The 23,432-nt window shown below is 37.3% G+C and overlaps 1 protein-coding gene across 6 annotated transcripts in view; it reads right to left on the minus strand.

Annotated features, from left to right (window-relative positions):
- Nucleotides 1-8,239: 8,239 nt before the first annotated feature.
- KLHL5 (kelch like family member 5) overlaps nucleotides 8,240-23,432 on the minus strand; it is a 65,700-nt gene continuing 50,507 nt past the window's right edge. For 5 of the 6 annotated variants that reach the window (XM_024573786.3, XM_024573785.4, XM_053923324.2 and 2 more), the window contains 4 exons: nucleotides 22,446-22,608; nucleotides 16,575-16,787; nucleotides 12,774-12,945; nucleotides 8,767-10,546 (listed from right to left, as the gene is read on the minus strand). In XM_024573786.3, coding sequence (XP_024429554.2) covers nucleotides 10,490-10,546; nucleotides 12,774-12,945; nucleotides 16,575-16,787; nucleotides 22,446-22,608 — 605 coding nt within the window. In that variant the 3' untranslated portion in view covers nucleotides 8,767-10,489. Of the gene's footprint in view, nucleotides 10,547-12,773; nucleotides 12,946-16,574; nucleotides 16,788-22,445; nucleotides 22,609-23,432 lie in introns of all 6 variants that reach the window. The other variant, XM_045182972.3, reaches the window with a different exon arrangement.

The raw sequence follows: 23,432 nt of genomic DNA on the forward strand, positions 1-23,432 counted from the left end.
TTCTTGATCCTGGCTGCTATTGGAGTTACTTGGGGTCACCTGGGGTGGCTCAACCCAGATTTATTGAAACAACTTCTAGAGATGGAGCCTGGCCCTCTTCCTCCCTTCCTCCCTCTCTTCCTTCTTTCCTTCTCCCTCCTTCCTTCCCTTTCTTCCTTTTCTTTTAAACTCTGTGGTACACAGCCAGAATTGAAAACTTTCTATTTATTTTAGAGTATGCCAAATCCAAGGAAGTGAGTGGCATTTCTGTTTTGTTGCTGAAAGCAAATAGCTGCTTCTCTTAAAAAGAAAACCTATGCACAGGAAAGAGAAATGAATGTTGCTTTGGAAACCATTTTGGTAATTCCTCGAAATGCTAAACATAGAATTACCAAATGACCCAGCAATTCCACTCCTACATATATACTCCAAAGAACTGAAACAAGTTCTCAAATACTTGTACATGTATGTTTATAACAGCACTAGTCACAGTAGCCAAAAAGTTGAAATAACCCAAATGTCCGTGGGCAAACCAATTGTAATATACATGTATGATGGGATGTTATTCAGCCATGGAAAGGAATGAAGTGTTCATACATTATATGCTACAACATGGATAAACTGAAAATATGCTAAGTGAAAGAAACTTGCCACAGAATCACAAATCATATGATTCTATTCATATGAAGTAATCTAGAATAGGTACATTCATAGAGGTAGAATACAGATTTGTGATTGCTAGCTTTTGGCAATCACAAATCTGTATTTTAAGGTGATTTAAAAAGAAATAAGATTTATTTGGGGGGGATGTGAATCAATAAAATTACAGTCCCATCAGACCTCTCTCAGATTCCTCATGTTTTCAATGGGAAAGAAGTACTCCATTCACTTCTCTGTTTTTTTTTACTCAAGGCTGTACACTCTAGCTCTTCTTTCCTCTTCCCAATGGTGTGCTGGGGCCCAGCAATGCTGGCTCATGAGAGCTGCTTGTGTGCGTGTCTTTGCAATTCAGCATTTAGCAATGGAAATGTTGGTAGCTTGATATTGTTACCTGATGGGAGTATTTACACCATTGGAATTGGCAAATTCTACAAGTTAGAGACGTTTTTCACACAGGGAGTCCATTGTTAAACATTTACCAAGGTACAATGCTTATACTTCATAGAAACTGCTCATTGCCAAAATCAGTGGTCAATTTTCAGCTCCTCCCCCAAAGTTAAGTTATTGCCAACTGTCCTGGCTTAGGTCATGCTATAAAGGTGAAGGGCTAGGGGTCGGAATCATGATAGAAATATGTCCTAAAAGCAGAGAAAGCAGAGAAGTATGGGAAAAGTGAGGAGATAGAGCTAATGTGTGAGAGCAACTTGATGTGTTTTCCCTAAACCTAAAAATTTACATGATATTACCAAAAATGAGTTGTGAAAGTGACTTTTTCTAAACTATCAAATAACCCCCCCCAAATTATCATTAACCGTGCTAGAGAAAAGTGAATTCCCTTTCTACCTTTCTATTCTCTCTACAGAAAATATCATAAAATTGTTGCCACATGAAGCAGTGATTAATAAAACAGGCAACCAAAATCTGTAGGAGAAAAGTATTATAAAGTTATGTTGGGCAGTCAGTTAATAAAACTATTGCATTCTTCAACTTGTACCTTATAGGTACTAAGCATGTTTGCTAGACTAAACTGAACTAATTTCTGAAAATGTGTTTCTGTCTATAATCAGTTTAATGTTTTATTTGGGGTGCACTATTGTAGGGACTCTCATTTCTATTATTTTAGTTATCACACTTTTCCTCTGAATTCTCCTACAGTCACAATCTATCTCATTATTTATCTTCTTGTCTATGTTTTTAAAAGCTACTTTTCATTTTAGACCATCACAAAAATCTTCTTAAATAACTTTTGTTAATACATCTTAGCTGTAAGTCCATGTGGCTACTTAAATAAGGTCAGAAGGGAAGAGCAGGTAGATGGAGTGTGTGGGGGCTGGCCTGCAGGTTGCATCCCTGACCGTATGGCCATCTGGAGCTTCCCCATGTCATGTTAAAGTCATGTACAGGAAGGAGATGTAACTGTTATCCCTGATTTGAATAGAACAGTACATTAGCTTCCTCTGTGTGTATGTGATGCTGCCGCCAGCCTCCTCACTTCCTGCATATCTCTGGCTTTCTCACTTCCCATGCTCTTGCTTATCAACCCTCCTAAATTCATTACCCACCCCCAAACACACACACACCCTGATATGTGAACAAGGAAACCTCACGGATTCTTTTTGCTCTGTGTCTCAGAATCTGTAATACTGTAAATCCGCATTCCCATAACTCAGAGGTGACTTACCTTAAAGACCAAGTTTATTTCATATTTACATTCAACCAATAATTAGTGAGAGCCTATTACTGTGAAGATATAACAGTGAATAAAATGTTAAGTGCTTCGGGAGATACAAAAATATACCCCAGTATGTGCCCTTAAGGAACTAACATTGTCTGTCCATCTTTATGATTTATTATTGTGTAAGATTCTAAGTCTCCCTAGTGTTTTGCTCAATGCCTTACTGATCAGAAAGTTTCTGAGTAAATGGAATCTCAATTGGATTATTTCACTCCCTCAGTCCTCTGCAGTTTTGCTACTGAGTTTCTGACACAGTATCATACAAAGTAGGTCAGCTTTTGCCTAGGTCAGACCTAGTAGGTCAGACTTATTACCTAGCATTTTCTTTCTCTGAAGCTCTCACACGGCACAGCTATTCTTGTCGCTGACACAGAGACAGCTCTTTGAATGACAGCTTCTCTCCAACATCCTTGCTCCTGCTACCACTCATCAAGGACCTCTTTCCTTCCACAAAATTCACTCCACTTATTTCTTTTGAACTGCTCAGTTTATCATGTAGATTTATGAAGATACATAACTTTATTTTTATTTAAACATTGTTTATTTTATTATGGTTGTTCCATTTTTTCCTCCTTTTGCCCCTCTCCACCCAGCCTGCCCCCCTATTCCAACAGTCAGTCCCCACACCGTTGTTGTCCATGTCCATGGGTCGTGCACATATGTTCTTTTGAAGAAGTGTAGCTTTAAATAAAACTGAAAGCAACAAATGAACAAGATAGACAAGCAAACGAAAACTCATAGACACGGACAACAGGGCAATTACCAAAGGGAAGAAGGACACTGGGGGTTAGCAAAGGGTGAAGGGTGTCACATATGAGGTGACAGAAGATTTGACTTTAGGTGATGGGCACACAGTGCAATATACAGATGATGCATCATAGAATTGCACATTTGAAACCTACATAGTTTTATTAACCAACGTTACCCCAATCAATTTAATTTAAAAATACTGAATATACAAAAAATTGATTCTCCTTAATTTCAAGTAGAATATTTTACTATCTTATAAAATAACAATAGACGTTTTATGAATAGGCTTCACTCAGAAAAAGATAAACAATCTGTCTAGTTTTGAAACATAGTGTCATCGCGGTAACTTTAATATCTTGAGTACACCATCACTTACAGCACAACCAAATAGTCATGGAGCCATTGTTGGCCTTCCCAACTTATAGTATTTTTAAGGCATAAATATTATATAAGTAATATTCATTCTCTAATATAAAACTATTTTAGTTACTTCAATTAAATATAATTGTTTATTACCTACCAAGAAATGTCATCAAATGGAATCAACTTCAGCCTGGGCAAACACCGAGGGCACTGAATATGCCTCCTAAGCTCCCCTGGCTTCGCTTTCTAGATGGACCTCACTAGCTCAAAGGAAATAACTACCCAGGGCTAGTGAAAATAGGGTGATCATCACGGCTACTCATGAAGTATCGATCAGTACTTCATAAAGAGAAACACAAGGTGTCAGAGTTGCTTGGGCCTTATTTTACCATTATAATAGATATAATACTTTCTTAGGCCTTTCAAGTAAGGGTCTCTCCTGGGAGAGTTGGTGCATTCTTAGATAGATAAAGGTATTTGAGATATGGAAGCATGAAATGCCAAAAGTAGGCTTTAATATTTTACAGCATTTGATTTTTTTACTCTAATTAAAAACTCAAATAGAATGAAAATATTCCATGTGAATTAATAATCTAGTCACAGTAAAATTATCATTTTACCAAATATTTGTTCCTGAGTAAGAGTTGAGATATTGCCAACAATTCCAAACACTATCGAGGGTTTATAAAACAAAATCTATCTTGACTTTCAGCAAACATTTATGGAATGGCTGTTAAGTACCAGGCACTGGGGAAGAGCACCCAACCAAACTTTCCCCTTCTGTCTTTCATTGTTTCACTCTTTTTACACTAGAATTAAGATCTAAAGAGTCCTTCTGTCAGACTTTTAAATTCATTTACTTGCAAATCACATTTAAAAAATTGTCTTTGAGATGGCTATAAATGCAGTTTTAATCCTAGTGATATATAAAATGCTTATTGTTATGACATTTAAATAACAATTTCTGATGTACCTAAATAAAGCTCTTTACTGTTGTAAAATATCCATAAAATTTAGTATATGTGACATTTGGTGCCTTCACCATGTTGTGTAGCCACCACCACTAATTAGTTCCAGAATGTTTTCATCACCTGGCAACTCCTTACTTAGTAAGTGGTCATTCCTCAAGGTCTCTTCCTCCCAGTTGTTCAGCACCATTTGTTGAAGAGACTATTCTTTTTCCGTTGAATGGTCTTGGCATCCTTGTTGAAAATCAATTTATCGTAGTGTATTTCTGGACTTCCTGTTTTATGCTATTGGCCTATATGTTTATCCTTAACATCAGCACCACACTGTTTTCATTACTGTAGCTGTGTAACGAATTTTGAAATCGGAAAATGTGACTCTTCCAACTTTGCTCTTTTTCAAGATTGTTTTGACTCTTTTGGATCCCTTCAATTCCATATGAATTTTAGAATCAGCTTTTCCAATGTCTGCAAAAAAACACAGGCCATTAGGTTTTGGATAGGGATAGCACTGAATCTGTAGACCAGCTTGGGGAATATTGCCATCTTAACATTATTGGCTCATGAACATGGGGTGTCTTTACATTTATTTAGGTCTCCTTTAATTTCGTTCAGCAATGTTTGATTCTTTTCAGTGTACAACACTTCACCTCCTTGGTTGAATGTATTCCCAAGTATTTTGTTCTTTTTGATGCTATTGTAAATAAAATTGTTTTCAGAATTTTTTTTCAGCTTTTTGTCAGTGTATAGAAATCAACTGACATTTGTATGTTGATTTTTGTATTGTTAACATTACTGAATATATAAGCTCTAATAGGGTTTTTTTTTTTTTTTTGGTTGGATTCTTGAGGATTTTTAATATGTGGGATATCAACTGCCAATAGTTTTCTTTCTTTCTAATTGGGATTTCCTTTATTTATTTTTCTTGCCTAATTGCTCTTGTAGAACTTCTGGTAAAATGTTGCCTAACAGTGTTGTAAGTGAGCATTTTTCTGATCTTAGAGGAAAAGCTTTCAATCTTTTACCATTTAGTATATGGCTGGCTGTGGGTTTTTCATGAATGCCTTTTAACAGGTTGAGAAAATTACATTCTTTTCCTAGTTTGCTTAGTGTTTTTACCATGAAAGGGTATTAGGTTTTGTCAAATTCATTTTCTTATCTATTGAAATGTTATTTTTCTCTTTATTCTATTTTTAATAACAAAGAGCTTTATTTTCATGTTACCATTCTAGATTCTTCTAGGTGTTGCTCCCTTCATTCCATTAATGTGGTATAGTACACTGATTGATTTTTGTGTTGAACCACTCCTGTACTCCAGAAATAAATTTCAACTTGTCGTGGTGTATAATCTTTGTCTAGTTTTGGTATCAAGGTAATGCTCGCCTCATAGACTGAATTAGGAAGTGTTACCTCCTCTTCTTTTTTGGGGGGAAGACTAAGAAGAATTGGCGTCGATTCTTTAAATGTTTGATAGAATTCCTCCATGGGCCCATCTGGTTCTGTACTTTCTTTGTTGGGAGATTTTTGATTCCATCCCTTTACTCAGATTTTTAATTTCTTGATCTACTTAGATTTTTAATTTCTTGAGTCACTTTTTGGAATTTGCTTGTTTCTAGGAATCTGTCCATTTTATGTAGAGTAATTTGTAGGCAATAAAGCTTATTTTTGATGAATAAATGTTTGTGGTTCAGTCATCCAAAATGCTGTGCAATTTATCTAATATTTACAAAACTTGAAATGTATGTCATGCTTTCTTACATTTACTTTTCTTAAGCAAAATGTATATAAAATTCCATAAGATATTTAAGCACAATTTCCCCCCAATACTAAGGAACCAAAATTTTCTTTTTTGTTTTTATTATTATTTTTCTCCTCTTCATTCCCCTACACCCTGCACTCCCCCTTCCAGCAGCATCCCCCCCCACCCCCCACCCCCGCCCACCTTAGTTCATGTCTATGGGTCTTACATATAAGTTCTTTGGCTTCTCCATTTTCTATACTATTCTTAACCTCCCCATCTATTTTGTACCTACTATTTATGCTTGTCATTCCTTTTCCTCCATTCTCCTTCCTCTCCCTCCCTGCTGATAACCCTCCATGTGATCTCCATTTCTGTTCCGGTTCTAGTTGTTTGGTTTTTTTTCTAGTTTTTTTTGTTTTTTGTTTTTAGGTTCAGTGGTTGATAGTTGTGAATTTGTTGTCATTTTATTGTTGATATTTTTTATCTTCTATTTCTTAGAGAAGTTCCTTTAACATTTCATATAATAAAGCCTTGGTGGTAATGAACTCCTGTAAATTTATCTTATCTGGGAAGCACTTTATCTGCCTTCCCATTCTAAATGATAGCTTTGCTGGATACAGTAATCTTGGATATAGGTCCTTGCCTTTCATGACTTCGAATACTTCTTTCCAGCCCCTTTTTACCTGCAAGGTTTCTTTTGAGAAATCAGATGATAGCCTTATAGGAACTCCTTTGTAGGTAACTGTCTCCTTTTCTCTTGCTGCTTTTAAGATTCTCTCCTTATCTTTAATTTTGGGTAATGTAATTATATGCATTGGTATGTGCTTCCTTGGGTCCAGTTTCTTTGGGACTCTGGGCTTCCTGGATTTCCTGGAAGTTTATTTCCTTTGCTAGATTGGGGAAGTTCTCCTTTGTTATGTTTTAACTTCTTGTTCTTCCTCTTCTCCTTCTGACACCGCTATGTTCAGATGTTGGAATGTTTAAAGTTGTCCTGGAGGTTCCTGAGCCTCTCCTCATTTTTTTGAATTCTTGTGTCTTCAATCTGTTGTGGTTGAATGTTTATTTCTTCTTTCTGCTTCATATCATTGATTTGAGTCCCAGTTTCCTTCCCTTTACTCTTGGTTTCCTGTATATTTTTCTTTATTCACTTGGCATAGCCTTCCCATTTTCCTCTATTTTGTGACCACACCCAACCATTTCTGTGAGCTTCCTGATTACCAGTGTTTTGAACTCTGCATCTGATAGGTTGGCTATCTCTTCATCACTTAGTTCTATTTTTGGAGCTTTGATTTCTTCTTTCATTTGGGCCATATTCTTTTGTCTTGGCATGCCAGTTACGTTGTAAGGGGTTGAGTTCCAAATACTCTAATAGGGGTGTGACTGGTATAAATTTTACTTCTAAAAAGCATAAAGTTCATTTGTCTTTTGTCCAAAACGAATGTTTCTCCACATAAAATGAAACCTCTTATTCTACCTAGAAGCCAGGATGATAAGTGTTGACTCCTAAGCCAGACTGCCCACATTAAAACCCTGCTCTGCCACTTACTTGCTACATGTAACCTTGGGGTTATTAACCCCTCTGTGCCCTAGTGGCCTCCTCTGTAAAAAGAATAACAGAACCTGTCTCATAAGGTTGTTATGGGGGTTAAGTGCATTCATCACTTAAAGTGCATTAACTTGGTTCCTAGTTCATAATAAGCATTCAACAATTATTACCAAATACTATTTTTCATAAGATGGTCATTAATTGGGGTTAAAATAAACAGTAACTAGACATCTCATTGGAAAAACTAATAGTAAGTCAAGGTAGCAATGTTGGATGATGGATACAAGGAAGAGCCATATTTTCCTTTAGATTTATTGGACACTGGACTAGGAGAAGAAGGAATGTTTGGCCAATGTTCTATCACTAGGAAAGAAATGGTTCTCTTTAGCAGTATGCAGGAGAGCAGGTCCCACTGACTACAAAACTGCAACAGCGAGGCCTTTTAGTGAGAGAAGATCAGAGGACTGTTCTTCTCATGAATTGCACACCTTTTGGTGTCTCTGGGCCACACTGGAAGAAGAGTTTTCTTGGGCCACACATTAAATACACAAACACTAACGAAAACCGATGAGCAAAAAAAATATCGGTGCATAATTTACAATTTTGTGTCAGGCCGCATTCATAGCCATCCTGGGCTGCATGAGGCCTGTTGGCTGTGGGTGGGACACCCCTAGAAAGAAAGGAAGGTTCTTAGAGAGGGGAATCAGTCCCTTTACTTTAACGTGAGTCTGGCTCCACTGTGGGCACAGGGAACCAGAGAGTGGATGCTGAGTGTTCAAAGGAATGATCACAAGTACCATATTTTGCCGTGTATAATGTGCACTTTTTTGCCCAAATTTTTGAGAGAAAAATAAGGATGTGTATTACACATGGGCAGTAATAATTCTGTATTTATGTAAATGTTTTTAATTCTTTTATTTATGCTTATGTATTAAAAGTATTCAAAATAATACCCTGGAATACGATAATTGGTTTTGTTTCTAAATATAAATAAATAATTGAATTAAAAAATTAAAACAAAATATTTTTTTCCTTAAAGTTTGGGCCAAAAATATGGTGCGCATTGTACATGGCAAAATATGTCCAAGTACTTCCTTTCAAATCACAGGTCTAAGCCTCCAGAGAAAGGATGATGTTCTCACATGTTTCTGCTTTTGAAACTTTGTTTTGTTCCTTATACCTTTTCCTCTCCTCTCCCTTCCCCTAAATACATAACCACACTCCAGCTGACCCCTCCTTGTCAGGGAAATAATTGAATTCATATCCGTAATACAAGAAATATATTAATGTATGTGTCACCATCACTATTATTTTCTTAGCCACATGAGTAAAATAACTACAGGTTTTATTTGGGGGAACAGAAGTACTCAGTTTCTTGGTTTCGAAGGTAGAAACAATATAGAAACATTTCATGAACATTTGAAATTAGCTAAAAAAAAAAGTTTCTTTTAATTTTTAAAGAAAGCAACTAAAATAAAGGCTACCCTGATTATAAATTTCAAAAACACATTAACCATAACATTGTATTTTAAAAGATGGGCATTTAGATTATACTTATTTTTATATTAAGATATAAATTAATGACTTATACCTTAAAGGATTTATCTTAAAATGTCACTGCCCAGTGCATTTTTGCAAACAATAAACAATTCACTGAGAATATTAACATTCACAAATGTAATTAGAGTTTATAAATGTACAAAACATTGGGTAATAAACACTTTAAACTTATTTTTCAAACACTCAGTAAGCCTATTCCCCCCAAACTGATTACAAAGGAGCATGAAGGGTTATTAACGGGTGAAACGTAGAAACGAGGCCGGGGAGGCAGACGCAGATTTGAAAACCTCAGAGTATTCAACCAGTTTTGTCAGTATCAAAAGACAAAGTCAAAACATCTCTTACAAAACAAATTCATGTAATTAAATACATGTTAGGTGAAAGGACATTACAGGATATATAACATTTATTTTCTCTACATGAATTTGCATATCTTAATGCAAAACACCATTTTCAATTCCAATTTGAGACTATCGTAACACATTCTTCCTAGAATGTGATGTAATCTAGATGTAATAGGATGAATATTTAAATAAACCCCAATGATCATACCAAGTTTTTACTTGGTAATTATTGTTTTAACTCTTCAATGTTTTTCTTATTCACTGACTAACCCAATTTTAGAAATAAAATCTGCAACCAAAGCCCATATAATACAGCTATTTCTGAAAAAACTAAATGGCATAGTACTTAGTGTATCATTAAAAGAGTGGTGTGTTTAAACAAACGAATGTTTGTTTAAGCAAACGAATGAATAAAAATTACTGTAAATCATGAATGAAAACGTTCCAAAGCATAATGTTACATGTTTTATCTGGTGTATTTGTACTGTAATAAAAGAAATCTGGGTAAGGTGAGTAAGATGTGCTTGCTTATTAAGAAATTCTGAGTTATTATGAAATTCCCAGTTAACACAGGGCTGTGTTTAGGAGCAGTGTGTTTGTTCTCACATTTTATGTGAGGGACACATGTTCATAATCACCAGCTATGGTTTTGAGTTACCAAGACATGAAAGTATGTGATTCTGGTTCATCCTCCCTTGTTTTAAAATTTTCATTTTCAGATCAGGCACTTTGTGCCCAGGAATGTGGTGCTGCAAATTTACTAAAAATGTCCCCATTGATAGTAGGATAAATGTACTAAATTCATAAAAGAAGAGGATATCTTCAGTTAGGAACCAAAACACTGAATTATAATTTTACAGTCACAACGCAAGCCCCGGCTCTTCCTAGGCACAGTGGAGCAACCTAAAGAGAAACAAGAAGACATATATGTTGCATTTGCAGGTAAAAATGTTGATAATACTAACTAGACCAGTTCGCCAACACTGAAATAGCCCATGCTTATTGGCAGAGAGCTGCTGCCCCAGGCCTACTGCTGGCCTGGTCCCTTCCCCCAAGCCCCGCTCCTGATGTTAAACTTCCTTTTATTATTATTATTATTATCTTTTATTGCTGTTCAAGAACAGTTGTCTTTGTTTCCACCCCACCATGCCCCCCACCCCCCCGCATCCCCACCTTCCACCCTTGATCCTACCCCCTTTGGCTCTGTCCCTGTGTCTTCTATGCAAGTTCTTTGATGACCGACCCTTCCTCTTATTTTCCCCATTATCCCTTTCCCCTCTCCCCTCCGGTTACCATCAGTCTGTTCTTTATTTCAATGTCTCTGGTTCTATTTTGCTTGCTTGTTTGTTTTGTTGATTAGGTTCTACTTATAGGTAAGATCATATGGTATTTGTCTTTCACCAAATGGCTTATTTCACTGACATAATGCTTTTGAGTTCAAACTTTCATAGAAACCCCAAACACATGGGTTCATCACACAATTATGTATTAGCCACTTCTCTTTAAAGGCGATTTTTTCTCTTTTATTAATTGAGATATAATTGATATACTGCATTATATTAATTGCAGGTATACAATATAATGATTCAATATTTATATATATTGCAAAAAAGGTGTTTTTTTAATAGCTTAGGAACTGTTCTACATGAAGCATCATGTTTTGGGCAAAATGACGTGCAACAGAGATGTGAGGAAATGCCAAATATTTAAAAGCAACTTTGTGAGCCATATGGAGAAAATATCAAGTGTTACCTTGAGAGGCCCTGTAAGAGAAGCATTATCTCAGAGCACGTAGCTGCATGCCTGGGGTCTGCTTCCTCCAGAGGGAACAGGAGCTTCCCACTCACTAATTGCCTTCTCTGTGCATAACTGAAAGGTCTAGACACACCCACTGCTTTTTAGCAGAGTAAATAAATGATAAACACAATCCATTCAACTCCCAGGAGTGGAAACAAACCTCAGCAATAAACTCTATGCCAGTGAGCGAGAAGTGTGGGGCGCTAAGTGTAGGAAGATAAATGTATTATGGATAAGGAACAACTCTTAAATCTCTCACTTATTTTCCTTTTTTAAAAAAAATGTACCCTAGACACTAGGCAATTAATAGTGAAAATAAAAGTGTAGAAAGAATAGTTTTCAAAGAAGGACTACTTTGAGCATACTAACAATCTATGCATTTGACCTAAGAGAAATAAAACATTAGCATTTAGGAAAGAGTGACTAATATGTAGTATTAAGAAAGTCTGCTTTGTACCAATGAGAGGATTTTAAAAACACATCGGACTTCAGCTATAGAGAATTCTCGGTTATTCTCTATCTGAATCCATTGTTTTGATCACTGCTCTATCTCCTCGAACAAATAATCGATTTTAACGCCATTATCTACTTACAATATTCTAGGAGTGACCTCTAAGTCATTTAAATTAAAGAATCTGTTTGTAATTAGCAGCTTTTCTCAGAACACCCAATACACTTAGTCTCTACACTGTGAACAGTACATGTCATGACAACCAGCTAGAAAGTTTAGCTTAGAGAATTAAATACAATGCAGGCACCTCCTGCTTTTGGTTAAGGCTGGTAGTGGCTGAAATAATCAACGAAATAATTTTAGGACTGTAAAATGTAACTACTCCTTAATTGTTACGGGGTTGAAATTACATTCGGCCCTTTGAAGGCAACCGCGAGGCTGATGTGGCCCCCGGTGAAAATGAGTTTGACACCCCTGATCTAGAGGACATTATGCTAAGTGAAATAAGTTGGGCAGAGAAAGACAAATATTGTATGATTTCATTTATATGTGGGCTCCAAAAACAAAACAAAATAAGCAAACAAAGAAAGCAAAAACAGACTCCTAAATAGAGACCAAAATGATAGCTGGTTACCAGACGGGAGAGGGTGAGGGAATGGATGAAAAAGAAAAGGGGATACAGTCAATAATACCGTGATAAATTCACATGGTGACAGATGATTACTAGAATTAGTGAGATGGTCACATTGTATTGTGTGAAAATGTCCAATCACTATATTGTACAAAGGAAACTAACCAATATAAGACTGAATATCAACTATGCTTAAATTTAAAATATTTTAAAAAACAGAGTAAGTGAATAGTGAAAATGAAGCGACATACCTGGGTCCACTCGTTTGTCTGGGGATCATAAGCCTCCACCGTATTAAGATAAGTCTGTCCATCATACCCTCCAACGGCATATAACTTATCTCCAAGTAAACAGACCCCCACCGCATCTCTGCTGATGCTCATAGATGCCACTGCAGTCCACATATCTGTTTTGGGGTCATACCTGAAAGAAAATTTTAGAACTGGAGCTGACCCTGTTCTCATAATATTTTATGTAAAAATAGTTTTGTTCTTTAAGCCTATCTTGTCTTATTATCTGCTATATAAAGTACATTTGAATATAATATAGAGAACAATATCAATATTCTCCTGAAAATTTTTACTTATATTACAGATTCATTTAGCAGATGCATAACACTAAAACTTTTCAAATGTGCTAGTGTAAATACTGAAAACTGCTTGAGGTTGTAGATTGCTTACTGGAAATCTGAGAAAACCAGTATGTGAAGATCTATGCAAGATAACTTACAGCTTCAATTATGGTGGCAGTGCATTTGTGGACCTTCCTGTACCTTTCATGAAGTATAGCTATTAGAACCGACTAAACTGTGTATCTAAGATCAGACACATGCTTAGATGACCTATGTTGCTTCTAATACCTCTCATATCAATGAACAACTTTTCACTGTAAGTGTGCAGTACAATGGTGAGCGTGCGGTAAGTTATGGGGCAAAGTGCGTAAAAGCTCCCATATTCCTTTTCTCAATATATAACATGCAATAAGCATAGTCTGAATTATTTTCTCCCCAATACAGATTAAATGCAGGTGTAACATTCCTTCTTTCTCAAAAAAAACCCCACCCCAAAACAAAAAAACCCAAAAAACCCAACTCTGTTTATTTCACAGAAAGCAATCATTGTCACCAACAAACCTTCATTTCACTTTTGATTCTTTTTAGTTATTTCTAATTTATTTCTAATTTCTAATTTCTATGTGTGAACAACACACATATATACACTAAATTCCCACTGCTCTTTATCCAAAACTCTTTTTTAAAATATATTTTATTGATTATACTATTACAGTTGTCCCAATTTTTCCCTCTTTGCCCCCCTCCACCCAGGACCCCCATGCCCTCCAGCAATCTTACCCCTCCCAAGTTCATGTCCATAGGTCTTGCATATAAGTTCTTTGGCTTCTCCATTTCCTATACTATTCTTAATATCCCCATCTATTTTGTACCTACCAATTATGCTTCTTCATCTCTGTACCTATCTCCCCCCTTTCTCCCCCTTTGCCTTCCTAGCTGGTAACCCTCCAAATGATCTCCATACCTATGATTCTGTTCCTGTTCTGGTTACTTGCTTAGTTTTTCTTTTTTCTTTTTTCAATTCAGTTGTTGATAGTTGTGAGTTTGTTGTCACTTTAATGTTCATAGTTTTTATCTTTTCCTTTTTCTTAAATAAGTCCCTTCAGCATTTCATATAATAAGGGTTCAGTGATGATGAACTCCTTTAGCTTCACCTTGTCTGGGAAGCACTTTATCTGCCCTCCCATTATAAACGATAGCTTTGCTGGATAGAGTAAGCTTGGATGTAGGTCCTTGCTTTTCATCACTTTTAATAGTTCTTCCCAGTCCCTTCTTGCCTGCAAAGTTTCTTTTGAAAAGTCAGCCGATAGTCTTATGGGAACTCCTTTGTAGGTAACTCTCTGCCTTTCTCTTGCTGCTTTTAAGATTCTCTCTTTATCTTTAACCTTTGGCATTTTAATTATGATGTGTCTTGGCCCTCTTTGGATCCAACTTGTTTGGGATTCTCTGCGCTTCCTGGACTTGTATGTGTATTTCATTTGTCAAATTAAGCAAGTTTTCTTTCATTATTTTTTCAAATATGTTTACAATTTCTTGCTCTTCCTCTTCTCCTTCTGGCATCCCTATGATTAGGATGTTAGTACATTTGGAGATGTTCCAGAGGTTTCCTATACTCTCCTTGTTTTTTTTGTTTTTTAATTCTTGTTTCTTCTTGCTGTTCTGATTGAATGTTTATTTCTTCCTTAAGTTGCAAATTGCTGATTCGAATCCTGACTTCCTTCCCTTCACAGCTGGTTCCCTGTAGATTTTTCTTTATTTCACTTAGTGTAACCTTCATTTCCTCCTTTATGTTGTTGCCACACTTTGAGCATCCTGATCACCAGTGTTTTGAACTCTGCCTCTGATAGGTTGGTTGTCTCTGTTTCGTTTTATTAGTTCTTTTTCTGTGGTTTTGTTCTGTTCTTTCATTTGGGCCACATTTCTTTGTCTCCTCAATTTGGCAGCCTCCTTGTGTTTGTGAATTATTAGGTAGAGCTGCTATGACTCCCTGTCTTAGCGGTGTGGCCTGTTGTAGAAAAGGCACCTGTAAATTTTGTCGGGTGGAGCCTTAGATAACCGCCAGGGCAGGGCAACCTGTTTCACTGCTTTGTGGCTCTGTGTGGGGGAGGGCTTAGAGAGGGGACGATGCCTCTGCCTGGCCTCTGGTTATCTCCTGGCACTCGTCCTGTTGCCAGTCACTTCACTTTCTCCCCTTCTCCCCATATGTCACTTATGCCCTTCCAGTTGTTGCTCTGGTGCTGAATCCCAGAGCAGGTGGGTCTGTGTGAGTCCTAAGTCCATTGTGGGACCTTTAAGAGGAGTCTCTTGAGAATCCCACAGTTTCTTCCACCAACCCAACCCCCACTGATTTTTACAGCAAGAAGTTATAGGGATTTATCTTCCCAGAGCTAGAACCCTGGCCTGTGTGGTTTGGCTTGGGGCTGGGACCACATGCTCCCAAAGTTCCCTCCTGATATTTATCTACCACATGTGAATGTGGGACCACCTGTTCCACCACCACCACTGCCTCTCCACACCCCACCATGTCTCCTCCCCTCCTACCCATCTGGATGAAAGTGGCTTCTTTAAGTCCTTGGTTGTCGGGCTTCCATACAGTTCAATTTTCTGACAGTTCTGGGTGTTATTTGTTTTGAGGTTCAGTTGTAATCCTCTCTGTGGTTGCGCAAGGAGGTGAAGCCTGTCTGTCTATGCCTCCATCTTGACTGGAAGTCCCCAAAATTCTTAATAAAGCCTCAATAATTTACATGACCCACCCCTGCCTCCAACCTACTCTTCCTCCTTTCCTGCCCCTCTCTCTGTCACTTGGTTCTCCACTATAGTGGCTGCCTTTCAGTTTCTGAATGAGTCATATTCCTTTCTGCTCTGGAATGTTCATATGTGCTCCTATTGGCTCGCCTAAATCCACTCAATTTTCTCTATTCCTTGAACTAGACTGAACACAAATGATGCAGCCTGAACTACTGTACAACTCTTCTGCTGATGTAAGATTTCCTTACCTGGCCCCATGCTTGAGTTTCATGAGGCCAGTTTGGATGACTTGATAAAGCTTCTAAGCCTCATGAACCTTTTATTTTATTATTTCATTTTATATCAAAATATGTTAGGAATGCTCCACCCCTTTTCTCTTATTTAGCTTCCAGCCCCTAATTCATTATCTCTGAAATTCATGGGGCTCCTTTTCTTTCATTAGGTACAGTGACCAGTACAAAATAGTATACAATGTTTTCCTTATGATTCAATTAATAAATTATATAGCCAATTCTAAAGTCAGGTTTAGTAGGCAGTTATAAGATAGAGGAGAACCTGAGGAGGCTCTGAGGAGACCGACCGAGATGGCCAGAGCAGACAACCCAGTACTTACAGAGCCCCTAAGGAAAGCTGCAAGTCGTGGATGCATAATAAAGAATTACTAATCTTTCTGAAACTGTCAGAGGCGTATACCTGTTCCTTTTATTCCTAGTTTTCCTTCACAAGAAATTACCTTTCCACGCAGTCTGAGAGTCTGGAAGTCAAGTTGGATGCGGGCGCATCGTGCCCTCCAATAGCATACAGCAGTCCGTTCCAGGTGGTTACTCCCACTCCCCCTCTCCTTTTTGACATTTGTGCACAAAGTGTCCACTTATTAGTATGAGGGTCAAAACACTCTACTGACTTGAGACAAGAACTTCCATCACGACCACCAACTGCATAAAGTCTGTAAAAAGAACACACAGAGTGGTAAAAAAGAAACAGTGCTATGCTTAAGACAAAGAGGTTATTCTTACAGTATTTCTTTGAATTTAAAGTGCCATTGATTATAAGACGCACTGTTAATTTGTGTTTCATTAGAAAAGCGGTATGCTATCAATTGAATGACGTGTGTATATCATATACACGTATACATCAGATATCACCATGTACACATAAGAAAGCTCACATGAAAGCAATGACAACTGTTTCACAGCTGCCATCTGCTTGACACATCACCCCTGATTGTAAGGTGCACTGCATTTTTAGAGGTGTTAAAATGTGTCTTAGAATATAGAAAATATGGTGTATAAATAAACCATGCCTTATGTCTTCAGTAACCAAAATAAGAGTTTGTTATAAAGGAAAGAAACTAACCTTCTCTGAGCACCTACCACAGGTAAGGCACTTCACAGGTATTTATCTAATCATCACAGAGATGCTATGAGAAACCAACTGTATCCCTGTTTCACAGTCGAAGACCCTGGAGCTCATGGAGGTTAAGGGACTTGCACGGGGTCACCCACTAAGGAACCAGGACACATAGTTACATTAATGAGCAGTGTACAGGGAACAGTTATCTGGGATGTGCCTGAAGTGATAAAATAGGAGAATAAAAGGAGAGCTTGAAACAGTGGTATATAAATTAATATTTACTGTATATAAACAGTGATCTTCCATTAATTTAAATGATTGCAGGTAAGGGTATCGTAAGTTATCTAATATGAATGTGGTATGTTAATGTGCTAATTGTTGTGTTGGGCAATTTTAATTCATTATCAACTAATATATAGTAAAGATTTGAAAGTCTTTTACACTAAATATATGTAAAATAAGTTAAATATTTGAAGATTTAAATATTTTTTATTAAGCCTAAAATCCTCTTGTACTTACTTTTTACTTGGGAAGCTCTTCATAGATATTTTTCTATTAGGTTATTTTAAAGTAATAAATTCAGTTCATTGCGAACACTAAAGGTAATACAGTTTTAATTTATAGAGGCCTTAGTTAATATTTAACTGTCTTTATAGTCCCAAGAAATATTTGAACTGTATCAAATTTCTGCCCATTAAAACATTAAGTATTTATATTTGGTTAATATACATATTTAAAAGACAGATTTCATAATTTTAATCCATAATTTAAAGTATACAATGCCACTCAAACTGGTTTCTAAATAAGAGGATGATGATATATTAAACAGCTATAAGGTTGTAGCAATATTGTGCTCTAAGTTTAAGGTATATTGTAATATGAAAATTTAAATTTATTTGAAACTTTTTTATCTATTAAAAACTACTTATTTGTGTTAATATTCTTAATATTAAACTATTCTAATCTTAACTTGAGGGAATAATTATCTAAATATTGATCACAGAGTATTAGAAGGCATCAACAATTAGAAAATTCCACTAATTAAAAGTCCGTGCACACACTCACATGCACACACTCACATGCACACACACTTTACAACAGGCTCCAAGGCACCTTGCCCTCTTCACGGTGAAGTCACGGGTCTTCATGGTGAAAAGTGCTGTAGTGAGCATGGACTCTGGGTTTGAATCCTGGTCCTGCCACTTATCACTTACCATTTGTGATTTTGAACAAGTTATTTAACCTCCAGCTGCCTGAATTTCATCATCCATAAAATCCAGAAGCCCTGCCCCAGAGGATTATTAATGATCACATTTAAAATACTTCGAACGGTACTTCACACATGAATAATATGGTATAAGTGCTTGAGGGGAAAAATAAATTCTGTCCTGTTTTCATTCTTTTAGAAAGTCTCATTTTTAGGAAATGTCAGATGTACAAACAACATTTATACTATGCTATTATTAAGGGCTAACTTGTATCAGTAACACTTTCTGAAGACTCATTATCTCAAGCAATGGTCTTCAAACTGTACTCTATGAACTGGATTCTGTGGAGGACTTTAGGGGGTCCCCCAAAATGGTTCAAGTTTTCAAGTTTTCAAAACTTGAAATTCAAGTTTTAATTTTCAAAAATATCACCTGGCTTAATTAAATACCATGCAAGATTCAGAACTCATCTTTCTTTTGCATGACAGTACCTATTAGAATAAAAAAAGAAATAGTATGTCAAATTGTGATAGTTTTGTACTAAATATTTTAAAATATAAGATTTAGGCCTTGGTTAACTTTTAAAATTAGATCTTGCCTGACTTTTAAAATTATGATCAAGAATGTCAATGGTTGGTAGCTGATATTTCAGATTAAACTTAGAAAAAATTTTTTCTCCTATCTGCAAACTACCTGAACAATTTAACTGAAGTTTCCTGAGATTCCAATTAAATTGCTCTAGTAGTTAAAATAACTGTTACTATTTTCATATTATTTGTGAATCAGAATATTCTTCATACTGGACTACCAAAACAAAACATAGAAATAATCTTGAAAACAGACTTATTCTCCTACATTGATTTATAGTAAGTAAATATTATAAACTTGAACTTATATTTAAAGTAAACATAATAAACTTGAACCTCCATTTGCCTTAAATATGAGGTTTTTGTTAACATTTCATTTGAAAGACAGATTCTACTCCCAAAAATATTTGCCAGCCAGTGGCTTAAAAGTAGCCTGAGCAATTGGAAGTCTAACTAAAGCTTTCTGTCAAACATTGTAGAAAGAAACATTTTAACACTGAAATTTTTAACATACAGAATGAAACTCATAAGACATTGAAATAGTTCTTCCCTAAAGAAAAACTACGTTTTGCATCAGGAAGCATTGTAAAATAAATTAAAATAACAAAACAGCAGTTAATCTAGGCTTTTCATTTTATAGATATAAAAAGTTGAGGTACGGAGAAATGATATGTTCTAAATCACAAAACAGGAGAGAGGTGATGCATAGTTAAATTTTTTCAATCAGTGGCATGCTTTTTATTTTTAACAACATAGTTTCTATCTTTTTCCTGATTATGACTATGTACCTAATAATGGAAACCAACCAAATAGTTTAAAACATTGCTACTTTGTTAGATCAAGCCTAGCAAAGTGCTGGTTGATGAGAAGCACACTCTTCTTGGGGTGCCTAGAGCACCTACCTGTGCACCGAAATGGCAGCAGGACAGCCTTCAGAAAGGCTGCACATGTTAACTAACTGTGGAGACATTTATATTTAGACCTCTAGAGTCTATTTGAAAATTTGTTTTTTAAAATATTTTATTCATTGTGCTATTACAGTTGTCCCGTTTTTCCCTCCATTTGCTCCTCTCCATTCAGCAACCCCCACTCCCTCAGGCAATCCCCACACCATTGTTCGTGCCCATGGGTCATGCATCTAAGTTCTTTGGTTACTCCATTTGCTATGCTGTACTTCACATCCCCAAAGCTATTCTGTAACTACCTATTTGTACTTCTTAATCCCTTCACTTTTTCACCCACTCTCTCACACACTCCCTCCCATATGGCAAGCATCAAAATTCTCTCCATATCAATGGTTCTGTCTCTGTTCTTCTTGTTTGCTTAGTTTGTTTTTTAGATTCAATAGCTGATAGGTATGTGTTAATTGCCATTTTATTACTTATAGTTTTGATCTTTTTTCTTAAATAAGTCCCTTTAACATTTCATATAATAATGGTTCAGTGATGATGAACTCCTTTAGTTTTTTCTTGTCTGGGAAACTCTTTATCTGCCCTTTGATTCTGACTGACAGCTTTGCTAGATAGAGCAATCTTGGCTGTACGTCCCTGTTTTCATGACTGAATATTTCTTGCCTATCCCTTCTAGCTTGCAAAGTTTCTTTTAAGAAATAAGCTTATAGTCTTATGGGAACTCCCCTGTAGGTAACTTACTGCTTTTCTCTTGCTGCTTTTAAGATTCTCTCTTTATCTGTATCTTTGGCATTTTAATTGTGATGTGTCTTGGTGTGGACCTGTTTGTGTCCATCTTGTTTGGGACTTTCTGTGCTTCCTGGACTTGCACGTCTATTTCCTCCCCCAAATTAGGGAAGTTTTCTTTCATTATTTTTTCAAATAGATTTCCAATTTCTTCCTCTTTCCGTTCTCCTTCTGGCACCCCTATGATGCCAATGTTGGTGTGCTTGTAGTTGTCCCAGAGACTCCTTACAGTATCCCCATTTTTTTTTGGAATTTTTCTTCTTGTTGTTCTGCTTGGTTGTTATTTCCTTCTGTTCCATATCGGTTTGATTCTTGGCTTCATCCACTCTACTGTTGATTTGCTGCAAATTGTTCATTTCCATTAGTATATCCATCATTTCTGACTGAATCTTTTTTATGCTGGTGAAGTACTCACTCAGTTCCTTGAGCACCCTTATAATCAGTGTTTTGAATTCTGCATCTGATAGACTGCTCATCCCCATTATGTTTAGTTTTTCTGGAGTTTTGATCTGTTCTTTCATTTGGGCCATGTTTCTTTGTCTCCTTAGTTTGGCGGCCTCCCTGTGTTTTTTCTGTGTATTAGGTAGAGCTGCTATGACTCCCTGCCTTGGAAGCATGGCCTGTTGGGTCCAGTGGCCCTGTCTCCCCTATCACCCAAACTGGGTACTTGAGGTGGTCCCTCTGTGTGGGCTGAGTACAACTCCTCTTGTAGTTGAGCCTTGATTACTGTTGGCAGGTCTTTGGGAAGGATTTATCCAGGCCAATCAGCTGGAAGAACTGGCTATACCACCGACCACCAACCTCTGCCTTCCATAGAGGATCAGCTGTGCAGGGGCAGGCTGGTGGTGCTCCAACCTGGTCTGTAGCTATCCACTGGGTACGCAGGCTCTGGAGTTTCCTGGGTAATGCAGGCCAAAGTAAGCCCCCACCTGTGTTCCACCTGGGGCCACTCAGTGTGAGCTACAAAGCAATCTGTAGCTGCCTGCTACTTGTGCTGGGTGGAGCCAAACTGATCCAAAGCTGGCTGCTGCTAGTGCCAGGATTGAGGCCAATTAACCAGAGACAGGAGGGCTGGGGGAAGGCCGTAATTGGGTGGGGCAGAGCCTCAGATAAATGCCAGGGGCGGGCAAAGTGTAAGCCCTGATGCCAGGCACTTCAGTTCCTCCCTGTATTCCACTAGTGCCTACCCTGCTGGTGCTGGAGCTCAGAGGGACTGAGTCTAAGTTCATATGCAGACTCTTTTAAGAGGAACTGCTTGGGAGTCTAGTAGTTTCTTCCACCACTTCAATCCATGATGGTTTTGCAGCCAGAAGTTATGGGGGCTTATCTTCCTGGCACTGGAACCCTGGGCTGGGGGGCATGGTGTGGGGCTGGGACCCCTTGCTCCCGAGATATTCCTCCTGAATTTTTATCCACCACACGTGTGTGAGGGACCAGCCCATTCCACACCTGCTTGTTTCCATGTCTCTGCCTCCCCACGTCTCTTACCCTTCTGGATGGGTGTGGTTTCTTTAGTTCCATAGTTGATGGTCTTCCATTCAACTTGATTTCTGACGGTTCTGAGTGATTGTTGGTTTGAATTTTAGTTGTAATTTTGACGTGGTTGTTCAAGGAGGTGAGCTGTGTTTAAACATTTGTTTACGTCACTCAAAGTATTTCTCTTTTGTGATTTATTTATGTATGTTTTTAAGTTGGATATGACATAGTACAGTAAATTTAGTTTATTGTGTTTTAAATAGAACTTTAAGTATTTTCTTACTTTCCACTGAGTACTGCCACACCTACTGTGCTCCTGGGGGTGGACATGGCGGCAACAAAATTCCACTGGCGAGCCTGAGGGTCCCACCTTTCCACTGTGTTCAGATAGCTCCAGCCATCATGCCCTCCGACTGCATACATGGGACCTTCCAATACAGCCACACCTACAAAGATGCAGGAAAGAAATGACTTAAAAATCACACATTAGCTGAAATGTAAGCACAATCTAAAACATACAAATTTCACTAAGCAAAAAATTTATGATATGGACATCTGGTTTACTTACAGCTCTTCTTAGTAGATAGGAGGGTGAGTGAGGGGGAGCTATAGCACTATAGCTCTGGTCTTAACAGTTTCGGAGGTAGTGTTTTGAGGTCATAGAGTGGGGAAGTTATTAAAAACTACATGAAATGCACATGTTCCTGTATTTAAAACATTTTTCAATAATATGGACTTAAGATATATTTGAAAAAGCATTTTTATTCCTTGCCCCCTATTCATTCAAATTCATGGTATTTTTATTGCAGTTAGATTTGATACCACAATCTATTGATGAACGATCACTAGGGAACTGAACCAGATTTGCTTGTTCATTTATTCAATAAATATCTACTGAGTTTCTGCTAAGTGCCAGGTGCTTAATGGAACATGACAGGTAAGGGCTCTGCCCTTGTGGACCTAATATTTTAGTTGGGAAACAGGAACAATATATTTTGGGTATTGTTAAATACTAATAAAAAAACCTGAATTGATTAATGGTAGAGAGAGTCAGGGGGAGACTTCTCAGATAAGGTGACATTTGAATGAACATGTAAATGAATTCAGGAAACCAGACATGGAGATATCTGGGGGAAAGAGGGTGTGGTAAAGGGAACAGTATGTACAAAGTCCCCAGGCCGTGCTTAGTGTGTCTCAGTACAGCAAGGAGGCTGGTTTGGCTGGCAGGGTGGTGATGGGGAGAGCACAGGAGATGGGGGACAGTGTGCAG

Source organism: Desmodus rotundus, chromosome 4, assembly GCF_022682495.2.
Source record: "Desmodus rotundus isolate HL8 chromosome 4, HLdesRot8A.1, whole genome shotgun sequence".
Classification (NCBI taxonomy): domain Eukaryota; kingdom Metazoa; phylum Chordata; class Mammalia; order Chiroptera; family Phyllostomidae; genus Desmodus; species Desmodus rotundus.